This window comes from Asterias amurensis, chromosome 11, assembly GCF_032118995.1.
Source record: "Asterias amurensis chromosome 11, ASM3211899v1".
NCBI lineage: Eukaryota > Metazoa > Echinodermata > Asteroidea > Forcipulatida > Asteriidae > Asterias > Asterias amurensis.
This window is the reverse complement of record NC_092658.1, coordinates 14,661,660-14,674,841: the sequence shown is the minus strand read 5'-3', so window position 1 is coordinate 14,674,841 and position 13,182 is coordinate 14,661,660. Positions and strand designations below refer to the sequence as shown.

General features: G+C 37.2%; 1 protein-coding gene and 1 long non-coding RNA gene across 7 annotated transcripts in view; one reads left to right on the top strand and one right to left on the bottom strand.

Moving 5' to 3' along the window:
- LOC139943859 (uncharacterized) overlaps nt 1-13,182 on the bottom strand; it is a 295,369-nt gene that overhangs the window by 89,167 nt on the left and 193,020 nt on the right. The window lies entirely within an intron of this gene.
- Nucleotides 1-13,182, top strand: part of LOC139944139 (unconventional myosin-XV-like) — a 67,637-nt gene that overhangs the window by 20,240 nt on the left and 34,215 nt on the right. For all 5 annotated transcript variants that reach the window (XM_071941103.1, XM_071941106.1, XM_071941104.1 and 2 more), the window contains exons 12-26: nt 769-827; nt 1,308-1,431; nt 1,619-1,714; nt 2,394-2,525; nt 3,385-3,588; nt 4,565-4,725; nt 5,592-5,762; nt 6,091-6,208; nt 6,726-6,986; nt 7,318-7,498; nt 8,380-8,513; nt 9,345-9,515; nt 10,066-10,226; nt 11,444-11,692; nt 12,147-12,353. In XM_071941103.1, the coding sequence (XP_071797204.1) occupies nt 769-827; nt 1,308-1,431; nt 1,619-1,714; nt 2,394-2,525; nt 3,385-3,588; nt 4,565-4,725; nt 5,592-5,762; nt 6,091-6,208; nt 6,726-6,986; nt 7,318-7,498; nt 8,380-8,513; nt 9,345-9,515; nt 10,066-10,226; nt 11,444-11,692; nt 12,147-12,353 (2,429 nt within the window). The remainder of the gene's footprint in view (nt 1-768; nt 828-1,307; nt 1,432-1,618; nt 1,715-2,393; nt 2,526-3,384; nt 3,589-4,564; nt 4,726-5,591; nt 5,763-6,090; nt 6,209-6,725; nt 6,987-7,317; nt 7,499-8,379; nt 8,514-9,344; nt 9,516-10,065; nt 10,227-11,443; nt 11,693-12,146; nt 12,354-13,182) is intronic.

The window sequence follows — 13,182 nt, the reverse complement described above, 5'->3', positions numbered from 1 at the left end:
CTATCTCATGAATGGGTGATTCAAAACTACCAACAAAATAAGTTGTACTTACTTTGCTTACTTTGGAATTTACTGGTTATTTCAATAGTTCCTTTCAACTTTCTCTGCTTTTATTATTGTCTACCAGTTTGAAATAGAATGTATCCCGTTGGCGCCCAAACTGTGTTTCTGTCTTAAGTTTTGAAGAAAATAATAATAATAAAAATCTTGGTCTTGGGAGTTTACAATTTAAAAATGTGAAAATAGAACTACATGTAGCTGTTGCAAATCGCTTACCAACCAAAAGGACTAGTGATATAAATGAAGAAAAAAAAATAGAAGTGGCTTGACGTTTTGACCATAGCAGAGTCTTTCTAGAAGACACAAACTAACAAATTAAAAAATTTAAACAACTTAAAAATGTGTGAATGTGACTTCTAGCTATAAGTCTTTTATTCTTATCGGAAAGCACACACATTTGTCCAACAAGGGTGTTTTAGGCTTTCATAATTTTCTCACAACTTCGATGACCAATTGATGAGCCCAAGTTTTTACAGGCTTGTAATTTTATGATTATGATGGGATACACCAAGTGAGAAGACTGGTCTTTGACAATTACCAAACGTGTACCCTCCCTTTAAGTGATTGAACTTGTCACTTACTTATTCTTTCTCATTATTTCGCATGAAATGTTAGTCAGAAAGTAAAGATCTAGTGAAGAATAATGAAATAAGGAATAAAACTCGGCTTTTATGATATTTTTTATCTTTATGGTATTTTTATCTCTAGGAAACAAGAGGCGACAGAATCTTAACTCCTCGTACCTTACAACAGGCTATTGAAGCCAGGTAAGTGTAGTCCCAATATTTGTTTACTCCCCAAATTACAAGTTTCATACTTGTAGTCATGGAATCCAGTAGTTAAGCAAGTGTTAATTGAACAAGACTTAACTTGGTATCAACCTCTTTCTGGCCATGTTCAGACTGCTTTTCTAAAGTAAGCCTAGACACAAACCAGTTTTAATCTTACAGCAGCGGGGAGCGGTCATAAAAGTAAAGCTACCTTGCCTTCAGACAGCTCAAAGTTAATGCTGATATGGATTATCTGCAGTTTGAAGGGATTTATTAAAGAGCACCGTGACCCACCGCAACAACAGCCCTGTTTACATGTATATATAACTACCAGCACTGGTAACATTCATATTTTGTGATGCGTTTTTTTTTTTACAGGAGTTTTAAAACAGAGTGGGTGTTAAATACCTTGCATTTTTAGATTGTGTTTTTCCAATGCCCTGATCATTGTTATTGTTAATATTATTTTGCAACCAGGGATGGGATTGCCAAATCTCTGTATTCATCACTGTTTTCATGGCTTGTGAGAAGCATCAACACTATTGTGGGAAACGCTGGCACTATGACATCCATTGCCATCTTGGACATCTTTGGATTTGAGGTAAAATTTGTGAAATTTCAAAGTGTTTTTTGTAAATTTTTATAAAAGTCTAGACCAATGTATCTTGACTAAAATCTGTACAGAAAGATGGCTTTCTACCTTTAAAGGTGTACCATGCTTATTTGATGGAAGTAAGGAATCATCTGTGTTGAATTTTAAAAAAAGTAAACAATTTTCTTTTCTTCAGGTCTTCCAGAGAAACAGCTTTGAACAGATGTGCATAAATTATGCAAATGAGCACCTTCAACACTTCTTCAACAAGCACATTTTCATGCTCGAGCAGGTACCAAATGCTTTATTTACTGTTTTTATTATAAATTCATTCGTAATAACCTATTTTTTGTCTGAAGTTTGTGCGTTGAATAAGATAAGATAAATATAACCAATGTACTGAGAGACCTATAAAATCTAGAGACACTTGTAATGTTACTCAACATAAATATCAAGAAGAGAAGGGTGTTTCTGGCATGGTTGGCTCAGAGTGCACTGTATAGTTTTGTTAACACTTACAGGATGCTGTATAAATATGTCTCATACATTTGTAGGTCTCATAGTTCAAGCATAGCTCTACGTTCCTGTTGACAACAAATGAGCGCTTTGAGAAGCCTGCCCAAGTGCGATAAAGGGTTGTGTTGACCCCTTGCACGCTCGTCACACGCTGTAACTTTGTCGCGCTCACTATTTTGTTGGTCAATAGGTTTACATGTAAACGCCGCATTGCCTAAAATGCACACTATAAGTTGGATAACGCACAGTGACATTGCCCAACAAAATGGCGCATCAAAGATTATTCTGATGATGACGTCAGATGAGGCAGTAAGAACTGCGTCAAAGCAAATTGTGCCAAACATTCCAAGATGCAAGAAAAGTATCAAAACTAAAGAGTTTATTTTTATCTTTCAATTTAAAAAAAATGGTCAAGAACTGATACTAAAACATTTTCCTTGTCTTTGATTTAACAGCAAGAGTACAAGAAGGAGAAGATTCCATGGACCCTGATCGGCTACAATGATAACCAGCAGTGCCTGGATCTCATTGGCAAGAGACCTTTTGGGATCTTTCACATCCTGGATGATGAATGCAGCTTCCCAAATGTAAGACAACATTTGCAATTGCTTCTTCCAAAACTTCAATTTTATTGTATTTTATGTTATTATTGTCACAAACTTCTTTTTAGTTTCCAAATAGTGTGTGCATCTATTGTCCAATGTAGCCAGTGCAAATACCCCTGTTTTATTTTGGTTGAATCAAATGATTTCTAGCTATTCATTTGTAGTATTTGTTGGCAGCATCGCTTCCAACAGCACAAGTAGCGCCAATAATGGGATGAGTAGGAAATGAGAAGAAATGTTCAGTTTAAGATGTGGGGGAAAACCCCAATGGGGGGAATCCAACTTAATCAGGTAGAGACTGAACACCCATCCATATGCAAGGCTTTGGGTCTAAAGTGGGATTCGAACAGGGGCCCACAGAGGTGAAAGGCAGGGAAAGAAACCACTGAGCCAACCTGATCCCCAAACAGATACTTTTAAAGATTCATTGTTATCTTGACACATTATTCTTTAGTGTTTTATTCTTTTCCTTTTGGTACATGGGGATGTTGTGTTTTTTACTTTAGCCTTCACTGGCTCTGTTTTATAAAAAATTGTTTACGGGTACTCATATTACACAAAAGTGTTAAAACTGGAAAACAAATTCCCTTAAAATTTTCTTAAACTAAAACAGTTTTTACTTAATACAGAAAAATCTTAAACTTCATTTTGAAACACAAAGGTTTGGGTTTGAGTTTTATATTTTTCTCCTGATTAATAAAATTGCTAAATCATAACTGAAGTGCCAGTCAACAAACAATTCTTTAAAATAACAATCTTAGAAAAATTTGACAAATTTTAAACAAATTTAAATTCCAGAATAGAGGAAATTATTTTTCTTTTTATCCTGTTTATTGTGCAGAGCTCAGACAAATCCTTTATGGACAAGTGTCACTACCAGCACATGGCTAATGCTCACTACAGCCGGGCTAAGGTGACGACCATGGAATATAACATCAGACATTTTGCTGGCAAGGTGTCATATGACATGACAGGTTTCTTGGAAAAGAACCGAGATGTACTGAAAGCTGACGTTGTGCACATGTTCATCAGTAGCCAATCTCAGGTGAGGCTTCCAGAATGTTTGAAAAATAGTTCAAATGTATTCTTTTGGTTTCTGTTATTTTAGCTTTTACTTTCACTTGAAAAAGAAAGGTATACATTTGGTAACCCTTCTTAAATTAATGGCAATAAAAACTTCTGGTTAGGAGACTACAGCATATAGGATTTGAGGCATTGCATTGCGGTAACACCATGTGTGTATCTAATTGCCAGATAGAGTTTGTTCTTAGAGAACTGTCTTTCTTTATTCTACTACCGCGGAGTAGATTTATCAGATGTTTGGGAGATTTCTCAGTTCTGAAAAGAACTGTCCTGCTTTTTTAACTATTACCCGGGCGGAAGGTATAGAAAATTGGCTGGGACAACTACCTGAGCTTACATTGTAAATAATTGCACTGCCGCGGAGTCAGTTCTTGAATTGGTCTCAACATTTTGACTAGCTTGCTCTAGTCATCTACAGCAGCTTTCAATAGTATAAAGCATAGTGAGAAAAATTTCACTTCAAAGGTATGTGGTTATGTAAAAAGATAGCAGGTTTATGCACCAAAATTGTATCCTAGAAGCATTACCACAGTAACGTTTCTCAGATTGTGAATTCCTGTGAGAGATTATTCTTCTCACTCGGACATATTCACTCCAGTTTTTCGGCTCAAGAAAACAAGCGCCACTTTATATCACAAAGCTGTTGAGCAGAAAATGCTGCTAAGCAAATTTCTTTGCTGAGCAAGGAATGACTGGGGCACTGGTGGCAACAATATAAACTTTATAGAATGTTGGCTGGTTACCTGTTTCTGCTGAGCAGGATTTTTCTGTGCTTAGCGAGATTTTTATGCTTATAGGTTTTTAGGAAAACGGGCCTTGAGCCCTGACACAGAATACAGAGCTTGATTTTAATGCACTAGCTGCTTACCCATAAAACCCCCTCAAGTTGAATCTATTACAAACATAAGATTTAAACCTAAGGTGTGCTTTTATTCCAGCTGATATCTGAGATGTTTGCATCTCTGAGACGCCAAGAAGATCAGAAAGCAATGAAGATGAGCGGAATAAGAGGAGATAACAGCATGAGAAAGATGAGACCATCCACTGTAGCAACACGCTTCAATGAATCTCTACTTGATCTCATCTCAACAATGACAAAGTGAGTGTAACTTTGAAGTGCTATTCACACAAAAGCAATTTATACTGGGTCCGTTGTTTAATGAAGCAGTGTTTGACAAGATTTTGCAAGAGAACTTGGGACAGTAGAAACAATAGATCCTTCCCATGAAATATGTAAATTGCACATAGCGCGTGCGCACTAACGTTTTGGTTGGCAACATGAGGGAACATCGTGCTGTTTTGTACTTGGCTAATGGGTGCGTGACGGCAGACGCAATTGCGCGTCTGCTTAGTGCACAACTCTACGGTGTTTGCCAACCAACAGGGTCTGTACGCATGCGTGAATGTAATTAGCATATTTCATGGGAAGGGTCCATTGTTGTCCTTTCACCTGAGGTACATTTTGTAAAATGTGACAACCATGCTACAATTTTGCAAGGGACCCTTGTTGAAATTGCTCTTGTGTGAAAGGGGCTTTAAACATTAATTTAGCAGGGGTCCCTTGCTTAATTTTAGCATGGTTGTGAAACTGCACAAATTGCACTTGGTGTGATATAGGACAACAATGCCTGATGGACTGTTTATAGTCCCTAGTGAAATCTCAAGTTTGCCGTCCTTTATTGACAGTATAAACATGGTTGTAAAATTTTGCAATATAGCAAGGGACTCGATAACCAACGACCTTTAATGACATCATACTTGTTGCTTGTGCAATCCTCACAGACCGTTTACGCTGTTTTAAGTCTCTCTTAAAACTCATTTGTTTGAAGCTGCTTATTTGTAATCTGCTTTTTTTGTTATTGTATCTGTCAGTCATTGTATATTTTATCTTTTTTTTATGCGCTTAGAGGCTTTTTGCATAAGGCGCTTACAAATGTCTTTATTACTATTATTATTATTTTTCAGATGTAACCCATTCTTTGTGCGCTGCATCAAACCTAACAGTGAAAAGGCAGCAATGCAGTTTGATACTGATCTTGTATTAGAGCAGCTTCGCTACTCTGGTATGTTGGAGACCATTCATATTAGGAAGATGGGATTCCCTATAAGGATGAGCTTTACAAAGTTTGCTAACAGGTGAGTCTTTTATTATATGATGTTCCACAAGGATTGCTTTTGGGACCTCAACTTTTGTCTAGTTACATAGCTCCAATCGCATCATTAGTTAGCATGGCTTGAGCTTCTCACAGTTTGCAAACATGGCCCAGTTTCTTGCTCTGTGCTTACAATCACCACTCTCTGCTTGTGTGCAAGCGCCAAATTTCTGCACTAGCTGTTTGTAAAGCAAATGCCTAGTAATAGCGAGTTCACACGCGCACAAGTAAGAACTTGTTTTAGGTATTATTATTGTTTATGAATATTAGCCTTTAATTATTTGTGGCTTTTATGCTTTTTCTCTCCTTAGATATCGCTTCTTGATGGGCCCAATTTCCTTCCGATCCAGTCTCAAGGAAATGTGTCGTACCATACTGGTCAAAGCAGAAGGCAGCGCTAGTAAGGACTTTGTCATGGGAACATCCAAGGTAATGGCTTGATTTTTTTTCTCTTCATTTTTATGGAGATTTCTGGAAATGATTAATAGGCTGCAGCAGTTAAATTCATTGTTCTGGCAGTGAGTAAGTATAGTAAGCAATGGAAAATAAACTGGAATTTCTGCTGCTGAGTCCCCCATTGCAGAGCTTAAACTTTTTACAGAAAACAAAATAGGTTGAACGAGACATGATGTACATGTAAGCAAGATTTCTCTCTTCTAAACATGAAATCAAAAGTGTGCAAGGAAAATGGTTTTCTCTAGTTGGTCTCAGTGGAATGATCATGAAAGGGTTCACAAAATCTGGTTTTTGGTCACGATTTGAATGTTAAGATATTGTCCCAAATACATTTACTTTGTGTTCGAGACAGCAAATTCAGCTGTGTCTATTGCTGTAGGCAGTACCAACAACATGACAGAATAATTAACCTTTTAATGATCTAGCCAAACACACTTCTGGAGTTTTTCAATTTCGACATGAAACCACAATGATTTGTTTTGGGCAACAGGTGTTCATGAGAGAATCTCTGGAAGCTGATCTTGAGCTGCAACGCTCTAGAGTGATGCGCCATGCCATCGTCACCATCCAGAAATGGGTTCGCGGCTACCAGACGAGACACCGTTACCTTAGGAAACGGGAAGCAGCTATACTTCTCCAGTCACAAGCCAGGAAGATGGTTGAGAGAGAAAGGTTTATGAAGATAAAACGGGGGATGATCTTGATTCAGGCATTGCAACGAGGAAGAATGCAGAGGAGGTTGTACCAAAAGGTAGGCCAGGATAGCAATTTATCAAATAAAGTTTTCTTATCAGAAAAGGAAGTAAACAAAATGTTTAAATATTAATGAACGAGCAATTGCTTATCCAAACTTTAAGACCAATCAAAAATTCATTCCGCTGTAGTGAAGTTAATAACAATCCACTAAAATCTAAAGTAGTGGTACCGGCATATTTTCTACCTTCCTCCCAGGTAGTAGGTAAAAAGCAGGACAGTTCTTTTCAGTTTTTACTAGACAATGTATGCCGGGTTAGTGTTAAGGGCGAACCCTGCTGCTTTAAAAACATACCTCTGACTGTGGAGTTTTTGCTTGCCTTTTTAAGATGCTGATAAGACACAAGAAGATGATGGAAGAGAAGTTAAAGAGAGAGGCTCAGGAAAGGGTCAGGAGGAAAGCAGAGGCTGCAATCAGAGCAGAAGAGGAAGCTAAACGATCTAAGCTCTCAAACATCTCACTCCTTGAGATCCCTGCAGACCTTGCTATTTGCATGGACAAACTCGCCGGTAAATCAAAGACCAAAGACTAGTCTTATCTAGCATTTTCGAAGACTCAAGACTAGTCTTATCTCGAGTTAGGGCGAGTTACTCATCCTAACTTTATAGGACTAGCATTACGTTTATAATAACTCCTAAAAAGTCCTAAGACTAGTCCTAAAGTTAGGACTTTCTTTGTGGAACTGACCCCAGGGTCCAATTTCATAAGGCTGTTAAGCAGAAAATACGACTTAGCAAATTTATACCCTACTAAGCAAAAAAATGGGTGGGAAATAAAATTCAAAAGACTAGGGGTGGATTTCACAAAGAGTTAGGACTCGTCTTATTTCGAGTTAGGACGAGTTTATAAATCCTAGGATTGATCCTAAGTTAGGAAGAATTTTTGACCCCAGGACCCAATTTTATAAAGCTGTTTAATAAATTTCATAAATTTTCTTTCAAACTTAAAGGCAGTGGACACTATTGGTAATTATTCAAAATAATTATTAGCATAAAACCTTTCTTGGTGACAAGTAATGGGGAGAGGTTGGTGGTATAAAACATTGTGAGAAACAGTTCCCTCCGAAGTGCCATAGTTTTGGAGAAAGAAGTAATTTTCCACGAATTTGATTTCGAGACCTCAAGTTTAGAACTTGAGGTCTCAAAATCAACCATCTAAACGCACACAACTTCGTGTGACAAGGGTGTTTTCTTCTTTCATTATCTCGCAACTTCGATGACCGATTGAGGTCAAATTTTCACAGGTTTGTTATTTTATGCATATGTTGAGATACACCAACTCTGAAGGCTAGTCTTTGACGATTACCAATAGTGTCCACTGCCTTTAAAGTTTCTGTGCAACTTTGATTTGCTTTTGTTTATTGTTTGTAACTTTGCTCTGATGATAACAGGTTGGAGTAACCCTCACAGTGAGAGGAACTTAATGAAGTGTATCGGTCAGGTCGTCCACCAAGATGTGATGTTCAGCTTCCCTCTAGACATTGATGAGTATCCACTCTCTAGATATGTCAATATCTACTTCAAGGTGATTGCTTCATTTCTGACTCGGACTCGGACTTAGACTGTACTACTACTACTAACAAGAAAGAGACAATTATACTATCAATTCCACATTTAGCAAAATTCCAATTAATGCTATCATATGTGATGGGCTCTGCAAAAATGAGTCTCAAGGGGGACAATTGACTTATTGGGTTTTATACATCGCTGAAAAGAGAATACAACAAGCTTCATTTGACATATCTTACACACTTGTGTAACGTTTGTTTAATAATTTATTACCTTTTGAAAAATAGATTATATCACAATCTGAAAATAAACCATACTGGGGAAACGGCCGTTTAATAAAAATATCAACTATTGATGTCTAAGGGATAAACAAAAAGAACATCTTTTATTCACCTTTATCGATTAAAAACAAAGGTTTTATTTTTCAGAAAATGTCAAAATATAGAACCTAAAGAAGCATAAAACCACATAATTTTTTTAGTTTTTTTAATAATTTTGTTTCACCCTCCAATCACTCAACAGCGCTGTACTGGAAAGTGGGTTGTGTGACAAGCGACTCATTTTTGTAGAGCCTGTCACATATTATAGTTATCAATGTGTAACTAAAAAATCAAATAAATAAAGATACAGGTATAATGCGTAAAATAATATAAGTTACCAACATTACCAAAACAACATGAAAAGGGATTCAGAAATGAAAAAACTGCTCATACATTAGAACCCACTCATTCACAAAAAAAGGCTGATACTAAACAAAAAAACCTCATTGTTGAAGCTATGCGGGCTCGAAGTTAAAAATTATAAATGAAAAACTATTTTATTGCTATTTCTTCTTGTTTCATTACAGACTCCTCATTATGGTGCCGCCATTGAACCAATCAATACTGGCTTCCATAAACTTAATGAGATTGAGGACCAAGAGGCAGTTGCCATCTTTCAACTCATCTTACGTTTCACCATGGAGGAGGGACACAGTAAAGACAAGGAGGTCCTACTGGGAAACTACATTGCACAAAAGGTAGACATCTACTACAATGAAGTATACTCTGCTCTTCTTCTCCTGAAGACAAGCAGAGTATACTGTTTGAAGCGTCGAGACCAAACCGTTTTTTTCAGAGCCAACACTCACCCTAAGAGATTTACACATGGTTGTACCCGCAAGTTTACTTTTTATTTAAAGTTTCTTCTTATCTACTACAATGTCATTTGTAGCACGAGGAGTTTCCTACACCTGTTTAAGCACATAAAATAGCTTAGCACAACCAAACTATGCTCACGAGAATAAGGCTATCAGCCAAAATAAATGTCATGTGTACAATTTGTGACTGGTATCCTGCTAATTTTTGGCTACGCAAAAGTGTCTGCTTAAGCAGCTTTTTACGTGCGTTACACAGCACATGGGACCAACGGTTGTACACGTCCCATCTGAAGGACAAAGCAATGGTTAAGAATCTTGCTTAAGGACACAAGTGTCACGACTGGGGCTCAACCTCACACTCTGCTTATCAGAAACAGAGTGTCTCAGGAATGCTTAATAATTAATGATTTATGTGTTTATTTATTTTCAGGGAATGAGTAACAAAGCATTACGTGATGAGATCTATAGCCAGCTTTGTAATCAAACCTGGGGAAATATCGACCAAGGAGTAAAGGAGAGGGCATGGCTTCTCATGGCCAACTTATTGAGTGCATTCCCTCCATCGAAGAGACTCTACAAATACCTGCTCAAGTAAGACCTTTTAAAGATCTTGGCCCTAATTTCATAGAGCTTGTAAGCACAACAAATTGCTTAGCACAAATAAATTTTGCTTAGCAAAAAATTGTTACCAGCCAGAACACCTTACCGCTACCAATGCTGCGACTGGTTTACCTCTGTCATTTCTTGCTTAGCCATAAAATTGTCTAATAACAGCTTTATGAAACGGTGCCCTGATCCTTTTTGAGGATGTACATATGTACTTTTAGCCATTTAGAGACAAAAGCTGCCACAAGCAGCTTGTATGAAACTTTACCCATAGTGGTCACAAGATTTGACTTCTTTTCACTCAATCCTAAATTGTCAAAACAAAGTTTATGCCTTGAATTGATTTTTTGATTTTTTGTCAAAAGTTAAAATAATCTCAATTTCGATAGTAATGTTTTTAAATTTTGTTTTTACAGAAAACAAAATTCCAATCAACAAATGATTTAGCCAATGTCTTTGCGCATGTTGATTGTTATACAGAAATGAATGGTTTCAAAAATGTTAATGTATCCATGTTCTATCATCTGTTGTCCTGGTGTGCCTTCATCAAATTAGAGGTACACTTTGGATTTATTATGAACAGCAGTTTCATACAAACTAATGATGTATGATTTCCCAAACTACAGTGGCAGTAGATAAATAACAGGGCAAACTATTTTATGAACAATGCACATCAGAGTTGATATTATTAACTGTATTTATGAAAATATTTTGAATTCTTTGCTCATAAGTCTGTTATCATTAATGGATGCTGGTCTTTCACAACTACCAAAAGTAGACCCTGCTTTTAAAACCAGCTCAGAGCTTTTTTAGAACTGCTACAACTCTTAAAGGCACTGGACACCTTTGGTAATTGTCAAAGACCAGTCTTCTCACTTGGTGTATCTCCACATAAGCACAAAATAACAAACCTGTGAAAATTTAAGCTCAATTTGGTCGCCGGAGTTGCGAGATAATAATAAAAGAAAAAACACCCTTGTCTTTCAGACGCTTGGTTTCGAGACCTCAAAATCTAACTCTGAGGTCTCGAAATCAAATTCGTGGAAAATTACTTCTTTCTCAAAAACTGCGTCACTTCAGAGGGAGCCGTTTCTCACAAGGTTTTATACTAACAACAGCTCCCCATTACTCGTATAATTATTCTGAGTAATTACCAATAGTGTCCACTGCCTTTAAACTTTATCTCTCAAATTCTACAAAAGGTACGTCACAGACCATGCCTACAATGGCTACAAATCCCACTGCCACCAGAAGCTTCTAATGTGTGACCCACAAGCTCTAGAGTTCCAGATTGCCCGTACCTACCCACCATGTTTGTTAGAGTGGAAGGCTAATAGACAACGCTGTAGTATGGCTCTAGTAGCTGAGACTGCGGATGGTGAGGAGATTCCAGTCATGGTGAATTCATGGACCACAGGGGAAGACTTTGCTAAGACGTTGCTACAGAAAAAGTAAGTTTCAGGAATTCACTGGTTTCACTTCTAGCCATATATATTTTTATATACATGTATATTCTAGATGCAATCCTTTAATGTTTTATGATAGAGTTTTATCCATATTTTATATTGTTGTATTTAATATAGTTTGTATCTTAAGTTATAACTTAAGAGAAATTGTACATGTATGTATCATTTTTGCGAACCTTTTAAAGGCATTGGACACTATTGGTAATTACTCAAAATAACTGTTAGCATAAAAACTTACTTGGTAGGGGCAACCAACAAGCGATGAAAGTAGCATCACATAAGGAATTAGAGTTAAAAAGGTGCTTCTTTATGTAGATGAGTTTTAAACTGTTCTTGAAATACGCCCGGTGAGTTTGAAAGTGGGCTTTCTGGTAAAATTACACATGTGTTTCGCGATCATTACCAAAATAAAACCTGACTTTTAACTTGTGTACTTTAGGGGCATAACCAAAGCATGTCATGGCTGGTCCGTCCACATGATGGATGATAAAACTCGCTCCGAGCTGTCAGGATTTGATTACATCATGGATCTTATCTCGGAGGTAGAGATCCCACCAGACTTTCCAGTCTGTGAGTCACACTTCTTGGTTTCTTCAGAGGTGGTGCAGGATAGGTTACCAAAGAGAAAGTTTAGAATCATACGGAAGTAAGTAACTCTTGAATTCTTGTCAGAAAACTAATTTCATTGTGTTTTTTAATAATAAGATAAAAGGGCATTTATTACATGTTTATAAAATGGTGCATTGAAATAAAATCGCCCATGTTCATTGGGACAAAGGTACGTACAGTATTGCAATGTTTTCTTTTTTCCTTCATGGTTTTCCCTGAAACGCTACAGGGATCTATATTTTGCAAGCTTGCTTTTGAGAGCATTTCATCACATTTCATGTGGTACTTATTGAACAAGTGGATAAAATGCATGTTGGTCTTTCAATCTGCCTTTCCTTTCTTTGGGTTTAAGATTTATAACTCTCATGGAAATTTGACTTTTTAATGACATAGTACTAGTATTAATATTAATAGTATAGGCAAAAAGACTAAAGCTTCCTGAATCCATCATATTTCCTTTGGAGTATGCGGCACCGACAGCCATATGTGCACAAGTCGCTAATCATTAACATCGGCAATCTTTAGCCGTAGCAATCTATGCTACTTTGTGATGGAATAAATTTTAGTTGAATGTCTTGAGGCTTTTAAGGCTTTCCTGGTTTCAGTACCAGAGAAATATAGGCCCCTTTATGATTTGCTTTTACCCTAACACCGAAGTGTTATAGACCAATCCACTAAGCTCCGCCCCATTGGGTATTAACCAATCACAATGCAACAAAGGTCCATCAAATAAGGTCCGACATGCGTGTGCGTGTCTTGTCGCAAGCGGCAGAGTTGTGCAGAAAGGCATTGGAGAGCCTCACGTGCTCACAAGTGCGTCGTGGGCGGAGCCTACTGGATCGGTCTATTTATATCTGTACACTGAT